This window comes from Bacillus rossius, chromosome 12, assembly GCF_032445375.1.
Source record: "Bacillus rossius redtenbacheri isolate Brsri chromosome 12, Brsri_v3, whole genome shotgun sequence".
Lineage (NCBI taxonomy): Eukaryota > Metazoa > Arthropoda > Insecta > Phasmatodea > Bacillidae > Bacillus > Bacillus rossius.
In genome coordinates this window covers 18,846,585-18,861,559 of record NC_086339.1, presented here as the reverse complement: position 1 = coordinate 18,861,559, position 14,975 = coordinate 18,846,585, and the positions used below count along the sequence as shown (strand labels likewise).

General features: G+C 36.1%; 1 protein-coding gene across 2 annotated transcripts in view; it reads right to left on the bottom strand.

Moving 5' to 3' along the window:
- Nucleotides 1–14,975, bottom strand: part of LOC134537648 (rho GTPase-activating protein 44-like) — a 54,557-nt gene that overhangs the window by 29,885 nt on the left and 9,697 nt on the right. For both annotated transcript variants that reach the window (XM_063378317.1, XM_063378318.1), the window contains exons 5-11: nt 11,293–11,398; nt 10,609–10,759; nt 9,343–9,492; nt 6,436–6,613; nt 4,527–4,736; nt 4,341–4,420; nt 1,586–1,820 (exon numbers count right to left, since the gene is read on the bottom strand). In XM_063378317.1, the coding sequence (XP_063234387.1) occupies nt 1,586–1,820; nt 4,341–4,420; nt 4,527–4,736; nt 6,436–6,613; nt 9,343–9,492; nt 10,609–10,759; nt 11,293–11,398 (1,110 nt within the window). The remainder of the gene's footprint in view (nt 1–1,585; nt 1,821–4,340; nt 4,421–4,526; nt 4,737–6,435; nt 6,614–9,342; nt 9,493–10,608; nt 10,760–11,292; nt 11,399–14,975) is intronic.

Genomic DNA, 14,975 nt, shown 5'->3' with positions numbered 1-14,975 from the left:
TCTCATATATTAGTAGTACTTTTTTTGCCAGTGGGAATATTAGGATTTATGGCCATTTGTACATAAAGGCCAATTACAATATAAAAAAAGCATGCACGTGAAATATATTAAGTTATAAAAAAATAGGTTAGAAATATGGGCTATAAAAGACTAAATTACACATATTGTATGAAAAATATGTATGTACACCTGCCCCTACATTCATAAGCAGGTGCTAGTAACATTTCTGAGTTACAAAAAAAATATGTTATTAATATTGGTAATGTATTTCAGTTTTAATAAGATTTCAAAGAAGCATAAATTTTAACGTAATTCCAGACTCTGTTTTTCCTAAATGTATGTCCGCCATGATTTGCCACTAGCCCATCCTAGTAAGCTCAAGATAAACTAGCCCTGAACTATATTAAATGGGTCAATGTAAATACACAATAAAGGAAGCGATTAGCTATTAAGGAAAGAGCCAAATAATGTTTGTTGATTCTTCACGTTAATAATTCGTTACATTGTATTTTATGCTACACAAACACCGTTGCCATTTTTCATGCACCAAAATAAAAATTCACATAAATGAAAAAATGGGCTACATACTTCAAATATCGCCATAATATACTGGCACTATTACTGCAAAACAACGTAAATCCAACTGCGTTACTTCGAAGGGCAGGTGTAAATGAGTGCCAAAAATACTGAAAAGAAAACGAAAATGTATCGTCGCCATCAGGATTTTGACACCAGTTTTCATCGGGCCTGCATATTTCAAGGAATGAAGTTAACTTAAAAACACTTTTAACAAAATAAAGATTTTGTTTGGTGCAAAGAGTGTACTCCTCTTTTTTATGTTTTTGCTTTGAATTTTAATAGTCAAATTAAACCAGGAAAACTCATTTTTATATTAGTGAAGCATCCAGATTTTTCCCCCCCTTGCTTTGTTAAAACTGAAACTAAACCAATAACAAAGATTCTTGATGTAAAACTGAACACGAACTAAACCAATCAATAAAAACCATAACCACACAGCCCTACTTAAAACATTTTTTACAAATGCTGAGTTATACTGCACAAATAATGCCATTAACATTGTAAGCTGTCACCCAATTTTAAATCTCAAAAACTAAACAATCTGGTAGAACCTAATAAATTTGGCAAATGTACATCACTATCTGATATCAGGAAGTCACAAAGGCAATGCATATTATATACTGATGGCGTGATGGGCCAATTAAATACTCAAATACAATCAAATCCTTAGTGTACAAAGGATTAAATATTCTAGGAAAAATATTGGAAGGAAAATATTAAAGAAAACAATGTAAATTAAAATATTCAACACTACAAACCTCTGAAGTTTAATAGGTAAATTTTCTTCTTCATACCTATCCTGTTACCATTCCCCAGGATATTTTACCTTTAACCTGCAACTATATAAATAAAATGGCAATGTGTATTTATTCTGGAAACTTAATATTTCATTTATTGTACATTATTTAAAATTTTACCTCTTGACACCTCAATTTGGATTTGAAATAATTAGGATCTGACTCACCACTAATATTATAATCATGTGCATTCGATACACACTACACACCTGCTGTGATCAGAGAGACTGCTGTTGGACTGCGTCCTCTTCATGTCCACGCCCTCGTCAGCCGACCCCAGGAGCTGGCCCTCGCCGCTGCTGCTGCGGGCGTGCCTGGTGGTCTTCTCCGAGGGCGCGACCCCCGCAGTTTCCGCAGGCAGCTGCCCCGACAGTGACGTGTAGCTCGCGGTCATTCCGTTCACCAGCGCCGTCTCTCGGGAGAGCGTCTGGTAGAATTCTACCTCTAGAAACACGCAACAAAAAATATCCACAGGTTAAACAATAACCTAAATTTGCACTCAAGTTCATGAACTGCACTATATTTCTGTGTCCGATCTTGTCAAATATTGGGTGTTACATCTGAAAAATGCAATGACATTAAGTAAATACAAAAACAACATTCCTGTCTGCATAAACAATAGTTACGTAGCCGATCAACAGAGTAACATGCTCAAATTACTAATTATGTAAGTAGTGGGAGACTTAAAGAAAATGGGATGGGAATTATAAAAAAAACACAATTTTCCCCCAAAAAAAGTTTCTTCTTCCATTAAATTAAAAATAAAACTAAAATATTTTATTTTCCATATATTGCTTATCTAATCTTCAAATTAGAAATAACGAATATGTAAAAAAAAAAAAGGGGGGTTGTCTGTAAAGTCGATTTACGGAAGATAATTTTACGTGATAACATCATAAGAAAACATTGATGAAAAATTGCATACTTTTTAATTTTCAAATATTATTTACAGTTTTTGCAAATTTAATTTAAATAATTTGTTTAAATATAATCACGAACAATTAGTTAAAAAGCCCTCCTTAACCTGTTTGATATTATAGAAGATTTTCTCGCACGGTGGTTGGCCGGTTCTTGCATGCTCGGCTCAGGCGGAACATGACAATTTTTCGTGCGTGCAGCCGCCGTTTATCGATTTATAAGATGTTATCACGTCAAAAAAAAAACTCAACCAGACATTGAGTGCAAGTACAAAAACTTAGCACTAGAAAAAAAATTATAAATACACAAAACTTAAATTTAGACATGATATAAAAACTTAAATCACATTCTGCTGAGTTATTTGCATCATGTATTCACAATGACGACCTACAGATACGTATGTAGACTGTGAAACATGAGCTTTCAGTACCATACACTGCAGAGGATTAGAGAAACTGTAGAAATTGCAGCACCACTGCAACTGGTTCTACTTTAACCATTTTTAATTAATTTAAGTCATGAAAAACAATCCAAAAAATAGGAGACGATGCTACCACAAAACTTAATCTACAACGAGGTAGATAATGCGAATACAGACATTACATATTGCTTTCAAATTGCATGCAAATTTTTGATATCTTTATCAAGAAAAAAGCAAAGAAATATATATAGCGAAACCCCTTATTTACGTTACCGTTATTTACGTTTTCCCGTTATTTGCACTATATTCTTCAGGTCCCGTTTAGTTCCCATTTAATCCAATACAATACTTTCACGCGAATTACGTCTCAAAAATCGAATCCATCCCGCTATTTACGTCACGTAACAACCATAGTAGGCCTAAAAACATTGTGAAAAACGTAACTTTTATAGTCAGCAGTGAACATTTTAAATCGCAAAATATACATATTTTATAATATGAAAAGTTGCTTTTATTTCTAAACATATAATAATTTAAGCCTAGGCGTGTAAAAGTCTGAGTAATTGTAGCAGGAAACAATCTAAAATATACTAGGGAAAAACGTAAAGAAATACTGGTACGAGACATAAACTTCACAAGATAAAATGAGCGTAGTCTTGGTTTTTTTTTTTAATACATATTTTATAATTTCGGAAGTATTGTACAGTTGACGCAAATTTTTTAAACTAACCATTTATTTCTGGAGATCGTAAATAATTAATTATTGGTATCAAGACATCAAGATGAACGTAAACTTGAACATGTCACGGCAGCGAGAAAAATGGTGCGTATACCAATAAACTGGTTTATAACTGGACAAAACTGGTACACGGGAGGTGGAGGTTATATTTTTTTTCCGCTAAGCTCGCCATCTATTGGCTGGCTGCTGATGGAACGTCACGAGTCTGGGCGGAGCGTTGAGTGAGTTATACTGCGCATGCGCAGCTCAGAGAACAGAGAGCCAGCCGGCGGCTACGCCGCGCCGTAACAACAGCTGATTGAGTACAATGACCTTTCTCCGCGCACGACGCGCTATTGACGGTAAATTTCCAATTTGCGGCCCTTTTATTTAATTTTTTTACTGTGGTGCAATGCGTATGTGTAATGTAGCCCGTATTTGTTATGAACGCTGCAGGATGCGACTGTATTTTAATTAACTTTAATGTATTTCTTACTTTTCCCTTTATTTACACTTTCCTGTTTTTTACACTTTTTTACTTTGTCCCATTGAAAAGTGCAAATAAGAGGTTTTGCTGTAGTTAGATTGTAGAATATATTAGGCTCTAATCTAATATCCAAACATTCCATAAAACTTTAAAAAGTGTACAATTAAAAAACCATACACCTTAAAAACAACTTTACATTTTTTTTCCCACCAGAAATGTCAAAAAACATCATAGATGCGGGTGCCAGCATGGCTAAAAAAACTGGTCCAATAAAAAATTGCATACGGTATCTAAGCACCTACATTATATCTCTAAGCTGTTGATACACAATTTACTTATTCTAGGTACAATAAAAATCTTTCAACAAAAAAAAAAATGCAAACTAAATGATAGAATAAAAATGTTATTAGGGATTCTAACCTCCTGGGAAGAACCAGTCTGCGAAGCTGACCAGATTATCCAAAATAAAGCTATACATGTTGGCCGAATTCATGTTCATCCTGCAACAAAAATAATGAAAAGTATTAAAATAGCTACTGCGTATGAAATAAGTCACACCTAGCTTTACTCGGAGAGGTGGAGTGTGCAGAAACTGCCCGCACTCACCCGATGTTCTGCTCGTCCTCCTTGCTCCAGATGAGGTTGGGGGCTATGACGATGGCGATGTTCTGCGGAGACATCTTGTTGACCTCGTGGTTGCGGGCCAGCACGGCTAGGAACTTCACCAGGTAACTGAGGTTGTCGTAGTTTGCGCTGGGCAGCTTCTGCACCACTTGCCAGAATGCCTGCAGCCGGGCATCATTCGACCCCTGCACCCTAACAGGACACAAAAAAAAAAAAAAAAAAAAAAAAAATCACACAAAACTTGAGGAGGTGAGAAAGCCAATAACAAGAACACGAATTACACCAGTGGTTAGTGCTTAAATGGGTGACCGCTTAGGAACACCATGTACATTTGGAACTGCCATTAAAGAGGTACAGTTGTTGAGTTCAGAACACTCGCCTCCCACCATGGTGACCAGGGTTAGATTCCCGGTGAGGTCAAACCCACATTTATTGCAATTTGGAGAATGTGGAGGGGAGGTTGCGATGGCCTGTGGGTACTCCCGTTTCCCCCACCAATAAATTTTGACGTTCCTCCATACATCACTCATCTCACCTCAAGCATAATTCAGGCTGGCCGGAACGACAGTTTTGTCCCTCGGGTAGGGAAGCTGGCTCCTATGAGTGTCAGCCCCATTTCATCCATGTAGACCTTGCCTCAGGCGGTAAACTAAAGGTCGATTTTCATTTTCTAAGGAGTGAGATAAAAACCAATAGCCACTTCATAGTTTCATCAGTTTTTTTAACCATATAAGTTCTAACTGTCTGTGGGCATGTTACAAATGTAAATAAATAAATGAATAAATAAATAATTTAGTTTAATATTCAAAATTTTGCTCCACTCAAACATAGCATATAATTACATAAAATGCCTGAAGTTAATCTCTTGATGTGTAATCTCTGCCTTTGTGAAGGCAAATTTTTAAGATCAAATAAATAAAAATTAAGCCATAAAAATGTTTGTAACCAAAATGATGCCTTTCTGTTCTTATTTATTCCCTTAAGTCAGACAGAAGTACAGAAACTCTCGATTGTCTTCAGTAGAATTCTAAGAACACAAGTGAAGTCTTTGTGTACTGTATCTCAGCTTATTGGAACGTGCACAATACCGCTCTGCGTCGCCATTCCATTTGCTTTTTTGTCCTACTTTATTATATGGGAGGGATAGGGGCGGAAGTTACCCACTCCTATTCCCCACCCCCTTCCGCTTAAGCCCCCTTCTATGCCTGCAATACTACAGGATAAAGGTGATTTGGAGGGGAAATGGTGTTTGAGAATAAGCATTACAACAACATGCGTTTTACACCCTTTTTCTCCCAACATCTATTGCATTTAATTTTTCTACTCCTTCGAGGAATGTCACTCTCTCCTGTCGGTTCCTTGTCCTTTCATAGAACTACCACGCACATTACAGACATCAAGAAACTTGTGGCCGGCTGGAGGAATATGTCGCAATTCAATACAATACACCAAATGTTCGAGGCGTGCTTTTTACAGACCAAACAGGAAAGTTTCCATAAATCAAAGATGCAAGCTGCAATACGTGCGCACCTTGCAGAATAGTGGCTGCCGTGTTCGTCATGAAAAAGTCGCAGTTAAAAGTGTGGGAAACAAGTAGCACGTGAAAACCATATCATTGCTTGTTTGGGAACAGTTGCATCACGAAGATTAGGTTGATTAGGTTCGGTTAGCCACATAAAAAAAATACTTAAGATCATCATGAATTCCCAATTAAAAATATAACTAGGTAGATTAACCAAACCATCCTTCCACATTTTAAAAGCAAAATAAAGCTGCAGACCATAAAAAAAAAAGTGCCCGGCTAGCGCTAATTGAAACCAGGCGGCGCGCTATTGCTATCCGACCCCGAGACCTCAGATGCAACAGAGCGACCCCACTGCAGACAAGTTACCTGGCGGCAGCCATCCACTCGTCGTACAGGGCGTGGGTCATCAGCGGCTCCGGGAGCTCGCGCAGGTAGGATTTCAAAGCACCGGCTATGACATGCGGGTCCCTGTACTCCAGCGCCATGGGCAGGTTCAGGCAGCATGCATCAAAGCTCATTTTCATGCGTCGCAGTTTCGACGCTCCTGGAACACACCACCTGAGCTTTCAAACCCATCGTTCGTTCCACTTGTCGACAGAATTTTTTGAGTTGTTGGAAACAACAAATTTTTTTTTTCTTTTATAAAGGCCAATTTAATTTTTCAGACAGTCTCGCACGCCATGTTAAATGTTTTTTTTCTCCTTTTTTTATTTTTTCGTTCACACTTTTATACAAGGGCTATTTCTATAATTTTAATTCAATACCTCCTTGTATTTGTTGTTTTGCCATGAATAGGGCCTGGAAAATTTCGGTGTTTTCAGTATGCAAAAAGCGGTACTTTCAAATTAGAAAAGTGGTGGTTTAAAGTCTGTATTTTCGTTATGCAATAGAAATTTTAGCGGTATTTTAAATGTTGACTAAATTGTGTAGTTATTGAATATAATAGTTTACATATTTAATAAACAATCCATGTATACTAGGAATAGACTAATATTCATTATAACAGCCAATTAAATTCAAAACAGTAACACAAAACAGACACGTTGCTATAGATGTTTGCAACTACAAATTTTCTTTTTTTTTCGGCTGCCAATGTCACATGCTTAGCCGAATTTATGTGTTTGTCAATGGAATTTTTTGGGTTAGATTATACTTTAACCTTACGTGAGTATAAGTGATCTGCAAATACGTAGAATCCCGCTGATGCGACCCCTCATGGTTCCCGGAAAAACGGACTTATAAACGGAATGGTGGTCGCAATAGAGAATTCGGGCCAGCCCCCCCCCCCCCCCCCTCCCCCCAAATATATCCAAATACATAAAAAAATCGCCTTTGTTTGCATAGATTTCATATTCAAATAGTCTATGGAGTATAAAAGACAACTTTTTAGAATTAATATTACACCTCGGACTCGCATACCCTGAACAATGGGTTCCGATAAATACTCGCGCTAAGTGAATTCGCATCACGCGAGTTCGGCTATGCTAGCCGGCTGGTGGTTATTTTCATTCAAAACGTGGCGAAGGAACTTGTGTGGATCAGGTAGAAAACATTCGGCTATAAACGAAAGATATAAGGACAATACTATCCTGAAATGCTGTGACATATTTTTGGAGTAGATAATCACAGCGACAGACCGACAGGATGCGCGCGCCCGCCCTCACCGTCAGCGATGTTTATTTTGACAGCTCAAGCAATTATCTTGTCCACTTCCTTTCACAGCGTAAAAAAAAAGAAGATAAAACCACGTTGGAATGCAGATGGAAAAGTAACTATGCAGTAAAATAAATATATTTACGGCTCTGCTAAATTTTTCTATTAAATAAAATTCGAGGTATTAGTGATTTTTCAGCAGAAACTGCTGTGTGACTAATAAACATAATTTAAACTTATAAAGTATTTATTAACGGCGAAGGACAGTCGTATAAGCCCATAAAAGTATTTATTTTACCGAGAATGGACTATACAACCTGGCTTTGTCACACGCGGTGTGGGAGGGGAGGAGGATGCTGACAGTTTCTCACGCAGAAGGTTGGGAGGCGCCGAGCTCGGCTAGACACTGCCGCTTGGACAGTCTAGAGGGGTGGTATCTATTATTAGCTGTCTTTTGTATGCCTGCCTGCTTACAGTACAGCTCTCGCCAAGATAAACGTGAACACATAGCGCCCAACAAAGCGTAACAGACTTGTTTTTCAGCCGATTTTACTCAAATTTTCGACTTTCTCTGCTCAAATTTTTCACTGTTTCTCAAAAAAAGGTCGTATAAACGGAATGGACGCATCAGAGGGGGGTCGCATCAGCGGGATTCAACTGTAATAGTATTTTTCGGGGATATATTCGCAGTGTAATATAGAAATGTCGTGGTTTTCGCGAATGTACTTACTTTTCGTGTTTTCATGCGAAATTCGTGCGAATTTTCGCAAAATTCGCGATCGCGAAAAATTCCAGGCCCTAGCCATGAATATTTCCAACAGATCTTCATTAAGTGTAAAATTTTGTGTGTAAAAAGTTGCGGAAGTGATAATAATTGCGCGGACTTGCTCAAATTTTTAAACACATAATATTACACTAAGTGTCCGTTGCAAATATTTGTGGAAACAACCAATGCAAGGGAGGTATCGAGTTAAAATTTTGGAATTAACTCTTAAAAATAAAAGATATTACAAATAAATGAAAAAAAAAAATCAACATTGCATGTGAGAATGAGTTTTAAATAAAGAGTATTATTGGTTTTAAATAATGTAATTTTGACTGTAATAAATCATACATGTTTACAACAACATAATTTGTAGTAATAAGCTTCTCTAGGACAGAATTACCAAAAAAAGTGTGACAGCATTAAAGTGTTAAATTCATTATTTTTGTTGACTTTCAGGGTTATATGGTGTACAAACTAGCATCTGGTGCCACATGGTGTACTAACATGCTTTTCAATGTTATTTCGGTTTTATTGCATGTCACCATAAAATATTGTCCCTTGGAATTAGAATAGTATGTAAGAAATGAGAGGGTTAAGTAAAAACTGTAAGGTTTTAGGGAAGACTAAAAAATTCTAGTGTTATTTAAGACCAAAATGCAAAATAGATAATTAAATAAAGGAAGAGCCAGAAACATAATATTTTGCAAATCATCTTAAACTTTCTTTGGCCTCACCTACAAAAATTGACGTTTTTGACTTAACTCTCTTACGTAACACCACAGTAACACCCAGTGGTCGGTGTTCGTGCTAAACCTAGGGTCAGGGGTTCGGGTCCCACAGATACTGGTGCTGACCTCCGGCGACCCGAAACAAGCCCTCCTCGTCCATCCCCAGCTCCAGGAGTGCGCACACGCACAGCTCGATGGGGAACGCTATCTTCCGGCCGGTCACCTCCAGGTGACTCTCCAGAGGGTACCCGTACACTGGCTTCGAGCTGCTTTCATCTAGAGGAAAAGAAAACTCTCAAAATTGCACAGTGCTAGTCAAATAAAGAGAGAAGACCCGCCCCTCGAAGTAACAATGTTCGATTTGTGCGGTTTTGAAATAACAATGCAAATAAATTACGGTATGATTTGAAACAGTGCTGTCATACATTCGAAGTAGCGCTTTTTTTCTCTGACATTAATTTTTATTTTTGTGCACACACAATTGCAACAGCACTTGTATAGTATTAAATAAAATGCAATGAAATAATAATGTGATGAATCAACAAAAATATTTTTCTTTTCCCTTAACAGCTGTTCGCTTCCTTCATTGCGTATTTATCCCAAGACAATGGTCCGAGTGTTCAGCCAACATTTATCTTACGCCATTCCACATGTCAGCGGCATCTCTGGAGAGAAAAGCCAGAAACTTTCAGGACTAGTAGTTTACCTCCCGCCTACTAGAATGCATTAGTGACAAATTTATTAAACAACAGAGTTGAGAATTAGGTTAACAGGTTTAATACTCAGAAAACTTTTACTTTATGATTTTTTTTAAATTTTATTAGTATTGAAATATACTGTACATATTAAAAACATAATTATTTTGTAACTCAGAAATGTTAAGAGCTTTTAATGAATGTTATGCTCAAGCCCTATTATAAAACAATGAGATTCATAAATTTTTCAATTTAATTTTAGATTATTTAATCTCCAAATGTTACTTAAAATTTATTTAAATATATTTCAAATGTATTTAGAAATAAATTAATACTGTAAATTGTTTATAAAGGGCGTAGAGTCTTGATTAAAATGTTTATCAGCAAGCACACTTACCTGAATGGAAAACAAATTACGTAAATACCTTTTGTACCAGCCAGTTACTATCAACTACTCACGCACTCCATTATGCTTTAACAAAGCCAAATTTTGAAAATTAAATTATGTAAAATTGTTACGACCTAGAATCTGTTGAAATCAGTATGGCATCTTTGGTTACTTTATCTCCCCTTCTGCATTCAATTATAACCACTTACAAACAATGAACTACAGTTAAAGTACTAATTAAAACTAGTGAGGAGAAACTCTAAATTATAGAAGCAGACTAATGCAGGAGACTACCTCCTAGGCACTTACTAATGCTAGCCTCGAGCTGTGGTATGACAGTCTCGAGAACAGCCAGCGCACTCTCGTGGTACGCCTTTTGCAGCTTGACATGTTGCACGATGACCCTGGCGAAGTCGGCCTCCCGGGACAGCAGCTGGAACATCTCCGACGCCAGCTGATCCTGCCGGGTCGAAACAAGCATGGCGAGGGATGCTTTGAAACTTCAAAACATTATGTATGATAATAATAGCACAGACATTAAAAAAAAAAAAAATTAATAAGTGCACTCTAATAATCCATAACCATAAAAAAGTCAATATTAAAATTTTCACTTGAACAATAAAATTAAACAATACAGTACACAATAAGACAATAACACACTAAACACCACCATATCTACATGTGCAATAGGGAGACGACCTGAGTAAGTCTGCAGTAGTGTTTACCACCAGGGCTGTGTCCATGAGTAGCGGTGATCAGCAGGACAAGAATGAGCGGTGTGTCAGCGGCCTAAGGCTACATAATGTTTCACTTCAAAAAAACCTACGTAATTCACTTAAATTTATCACCACATGGTGGCTTTCATCAGCAGAGGAGATACCATGACACTACGTGGTTGAAAATATATGTGATTTTTGTGTTTTTGTCTTGTCTTAGTTCCTTCAGAAATGTTTTAAAAGAGAGTAATACTGTTTTCTGATCCAAACCACCCACCCGACACTGCTCGACTTTAAGCTCTGCATCTTCCAGTTCCTCCTTGATGGACTCCACCCGCGATGTTCCCGTGCTGGCGCCACTGTGCTTAACCGCAGTCTGGTGCCTATAAACAAGAAGAGCACACTCAGCGTGGCAGTCAAAGGCAGGGGCTAACATCTCACAGCTACGCACACGAACCTTTCTGGCGTGATATGACGTACCTATAATATTTAGGCAAGCCCCGAACAAAAGGCTTGAATTCCAGGAACCATACCAAAGTTGGGCATGAATCCTTTACTCTTCAAAGCTAACATACTACAAGTACTAAGCCTGCATAGGTCAATGAGGACCACATGTAGAATATGAGTGTGTGTTTGTGGGTGCATATATATGTGTACTGTGTGTGTACACATACACATTCTCGCCGAAGTACCTGGTATTGCCCAGGCTAAACACATTGTGAAGAGGCTTCTTTTAGACAAATAAAATCGAGATTTACAAATACAATAATGGAATAGCCATTGCCATGGAGACGAAGAAAGTATCAAGATTAAATGTTGTAGAACTTATCGTTGAAAAACGTGAAATTTTGAATTTTAATTCCCTGCAACCCTCCTTGGGAGCTGATTTTCGTAATATTCTTAGTGGATACCTGTGTAGCAAAAGAATACACGTGCCAAGTGAAGTTTGTAGGGCTAACAGCTCTGGAGAATTTGTGATGAGTGAGTCAGTGAGTGGTATTTCACTTATAAAACTTTACACATTGAATTTCTGTGAATATTTAATTTTCACTTAAAACAAGTTTTTTTTTCTTCAAACCATCTATTTTCAAAATAGTACAATATTTAAACACTTTTTTTTTCACAGGTAGGCACACTGCTCACGGTACTACTATATAATTAATTTGGGACTACTTAATCCTGCATATATGTTTAAAATTAAAAATATATATATATTCCAAGGCTGCCACCAACTACTCTTCAAAAAGATGTTTATAAGCAAGTGTGTATAATGTTTAATGTGAGCTTTAAGACTTCTATATTACACACATCCCCAAACATCCAGTACTTGCACCAAAAAAAAAATATAGCAGGTAGTAGATTAATTACCAAACAAACAATCTACAAATAAATATACATACCTAATAGTTTTTAATTTCACACCCAAACATATTTCTAATTATTTTTTGAAGGTCAAACAATTATTGAGATTCAAATGATAGTGCACATTAAATAGCAAATTTGGCTTAAGTCTGTGTAGTCTTAGTCATTGGATTTTATATCCTGCGCTCTCATTCCAGGTCATAATTTTATTTTTATGTTTAATATGGTTACACTTTTAGACCTTGTTAGTTGAAGAAATTCAACAAAAAAAAAAATGTAAAGCACACTTTTTGCATGATTAGATGGCAAAGTCTAATTTTTAACATTTTTGTGCAGTATAGATAAGGAGAACCAAATCTGGATTTAAAAGCAATGAATATTTCAAAATTCTTTCAAAAAAATTTATTTAATTTTTATTAACCTTTTAAAATCATAAAACTTAGAGGATTTTAAAAGGCTAGCTAAAAAATTTTCCCTCTACTACTAGCTAATTGAGCACGTGCAGTATTGAGTCATTTATGTTATGACTCACAATGAGTTAATGACCCATCTCCACTCTACAGTTTGTTAATACAGGTGGCAGGCATTACCTAACTATAAGAACGATTATGTATCTTATAGATGATAAAGAGATAAGGAAATGATAAGAGAGCAAAATACTTGCCTGGACTACGAATTAACAAATTAATTAAGGTTTAAGGTCCCGACAACACAGTCGCCATTATGTATAAACGGATGAGGGATGAAACGTTAAGCTAGAGCACTGAGGAAAACGTGAGTACCTCAAGAAAACCCACAGCCTTACAGTAACATCTATACAGTTTCCTACTCGTGATAAATATGGGTTTGACCGCAGATCACCTTGGTAAAATGCAAATACGCACTTGAATACTGTGGTCCCCAGCTTAGCTGGACTAGAGCAATATTTCGGGTTCCGAATGTAAAGCTATAGGAAATAATAAATAATATGTTAAATTCCTGGCCATTACTAAGATACACCACTTCACCAACACACCCACAGAAAACAGTGCAAAAAAATAAACAGTGCAGCGTGCTGTCAAAACATTACATCCCGGAAAACTGCGGAAATAGTTCCAAATTCACAAAGTGGTGCTGTCGTAGAGGAAGTGTCAAAAGCTTTGCATAAGCAAAATATACTAAAACGCATACAGTTGCTTACGCAACTCTGTGATAAATGGCAGCAGCATCTTTGTATCGACCAGAAATTGCTTTCTCTTCACGAATTTTAAGGCTGCAATCAAAACATCACAACAAAAGTGAAATCTCTAAATACACCAAAAGAAACATTTTCTTTACCAGTGAACAAAATATACAATCTATTTCTATCATCTACTTAATCAAAGCAAATCTCTGTACAATTGATAAATTATAGTCCCAAATAAAAAGCTTAAAAACTCATTTCTAAAATATAAGTAAAAGATATAAAGGAATGGAATTTAAATGTAAAAAAAGGCCACAATAATGCTTTTATATTATGACAGTCTCCTAAACAGCATGTTTTCTGAAATGTCAAGACATGAAGCAATGGCCAATAAAAATCTGCATCCAAAACTGCTGCATACATAATTCACTTTCTGTAAAGATATGTTAACAGGAATGAAAAATACTAGGCTGTGCAAATACTAGTTCTTTTATGCAAAGCAAATGTCAAATCCCATGTTTAAAATATTCGCAAAACTGAATTGAATTGCAAATATTGTTCTCGGCAAAGCTTTATTGCACTTGTTTAAAAAAAAAAATTGAAGTAAAAAAAATATCTTTTAATGTTTGAATGGATTAAGTCATTAGCTAACAAGAGCATATATATAACATCATTCAATAAAAATTATAAAATAACCATGCATAATATTAATTTTGAGTTCATAAAATATTTATATATATATATTTTTATTTTTCCATGAGCGAATTTTAGGCTTCAAATGTTTTAAAGTTTTGCAACAAATCAAAAGCTTTGCATTAAACTCAAAACTTTGCATTATAACAAAGCTTCAAATAAATTTAATAGCAAATTTCCTGGCGAAGTTAAATCTAATATTAAAAAGAACTTTGATAGATTCACTCAGTCAAAGCTTCACATAAGTTTAACAAATATACATATCGCAGAAATATAAATAGCTAGTTTTAACATACAAAGTGGTAGTAACTACATCATGCAAAACCAAGCAAGTCAGCTGTATTATTCGTTACATAAGTGCTGATACTCAAAGCCTACTTAAGTTACAGGCTTTGGCATGCTGTAAAGATAAAAAACACTTACTTTGATAATTCACATGAATGATAAAATAAAATATTTAATATTTCACTTGAACGATTAAGCTAAACAATTAAGTAAACAATGGAGGTTCATAACTGTAACAAACATGACGATGAAAAACCTGTAAAAAGTCTTACAGTTGTCAGACTCTCTACTTTATTCATTATCAGGAACATAACTAACTAGAATATTTTCCACCCGGAGCAAGAACTCATCTTGGCACCTCCTTTTTTTTTAAACCAACAGAACCAAAACCTTTCTCGACAACACCTCATATCGACACCACACATTAATTCCAATATTCCAAATATTTTCGATTCAAC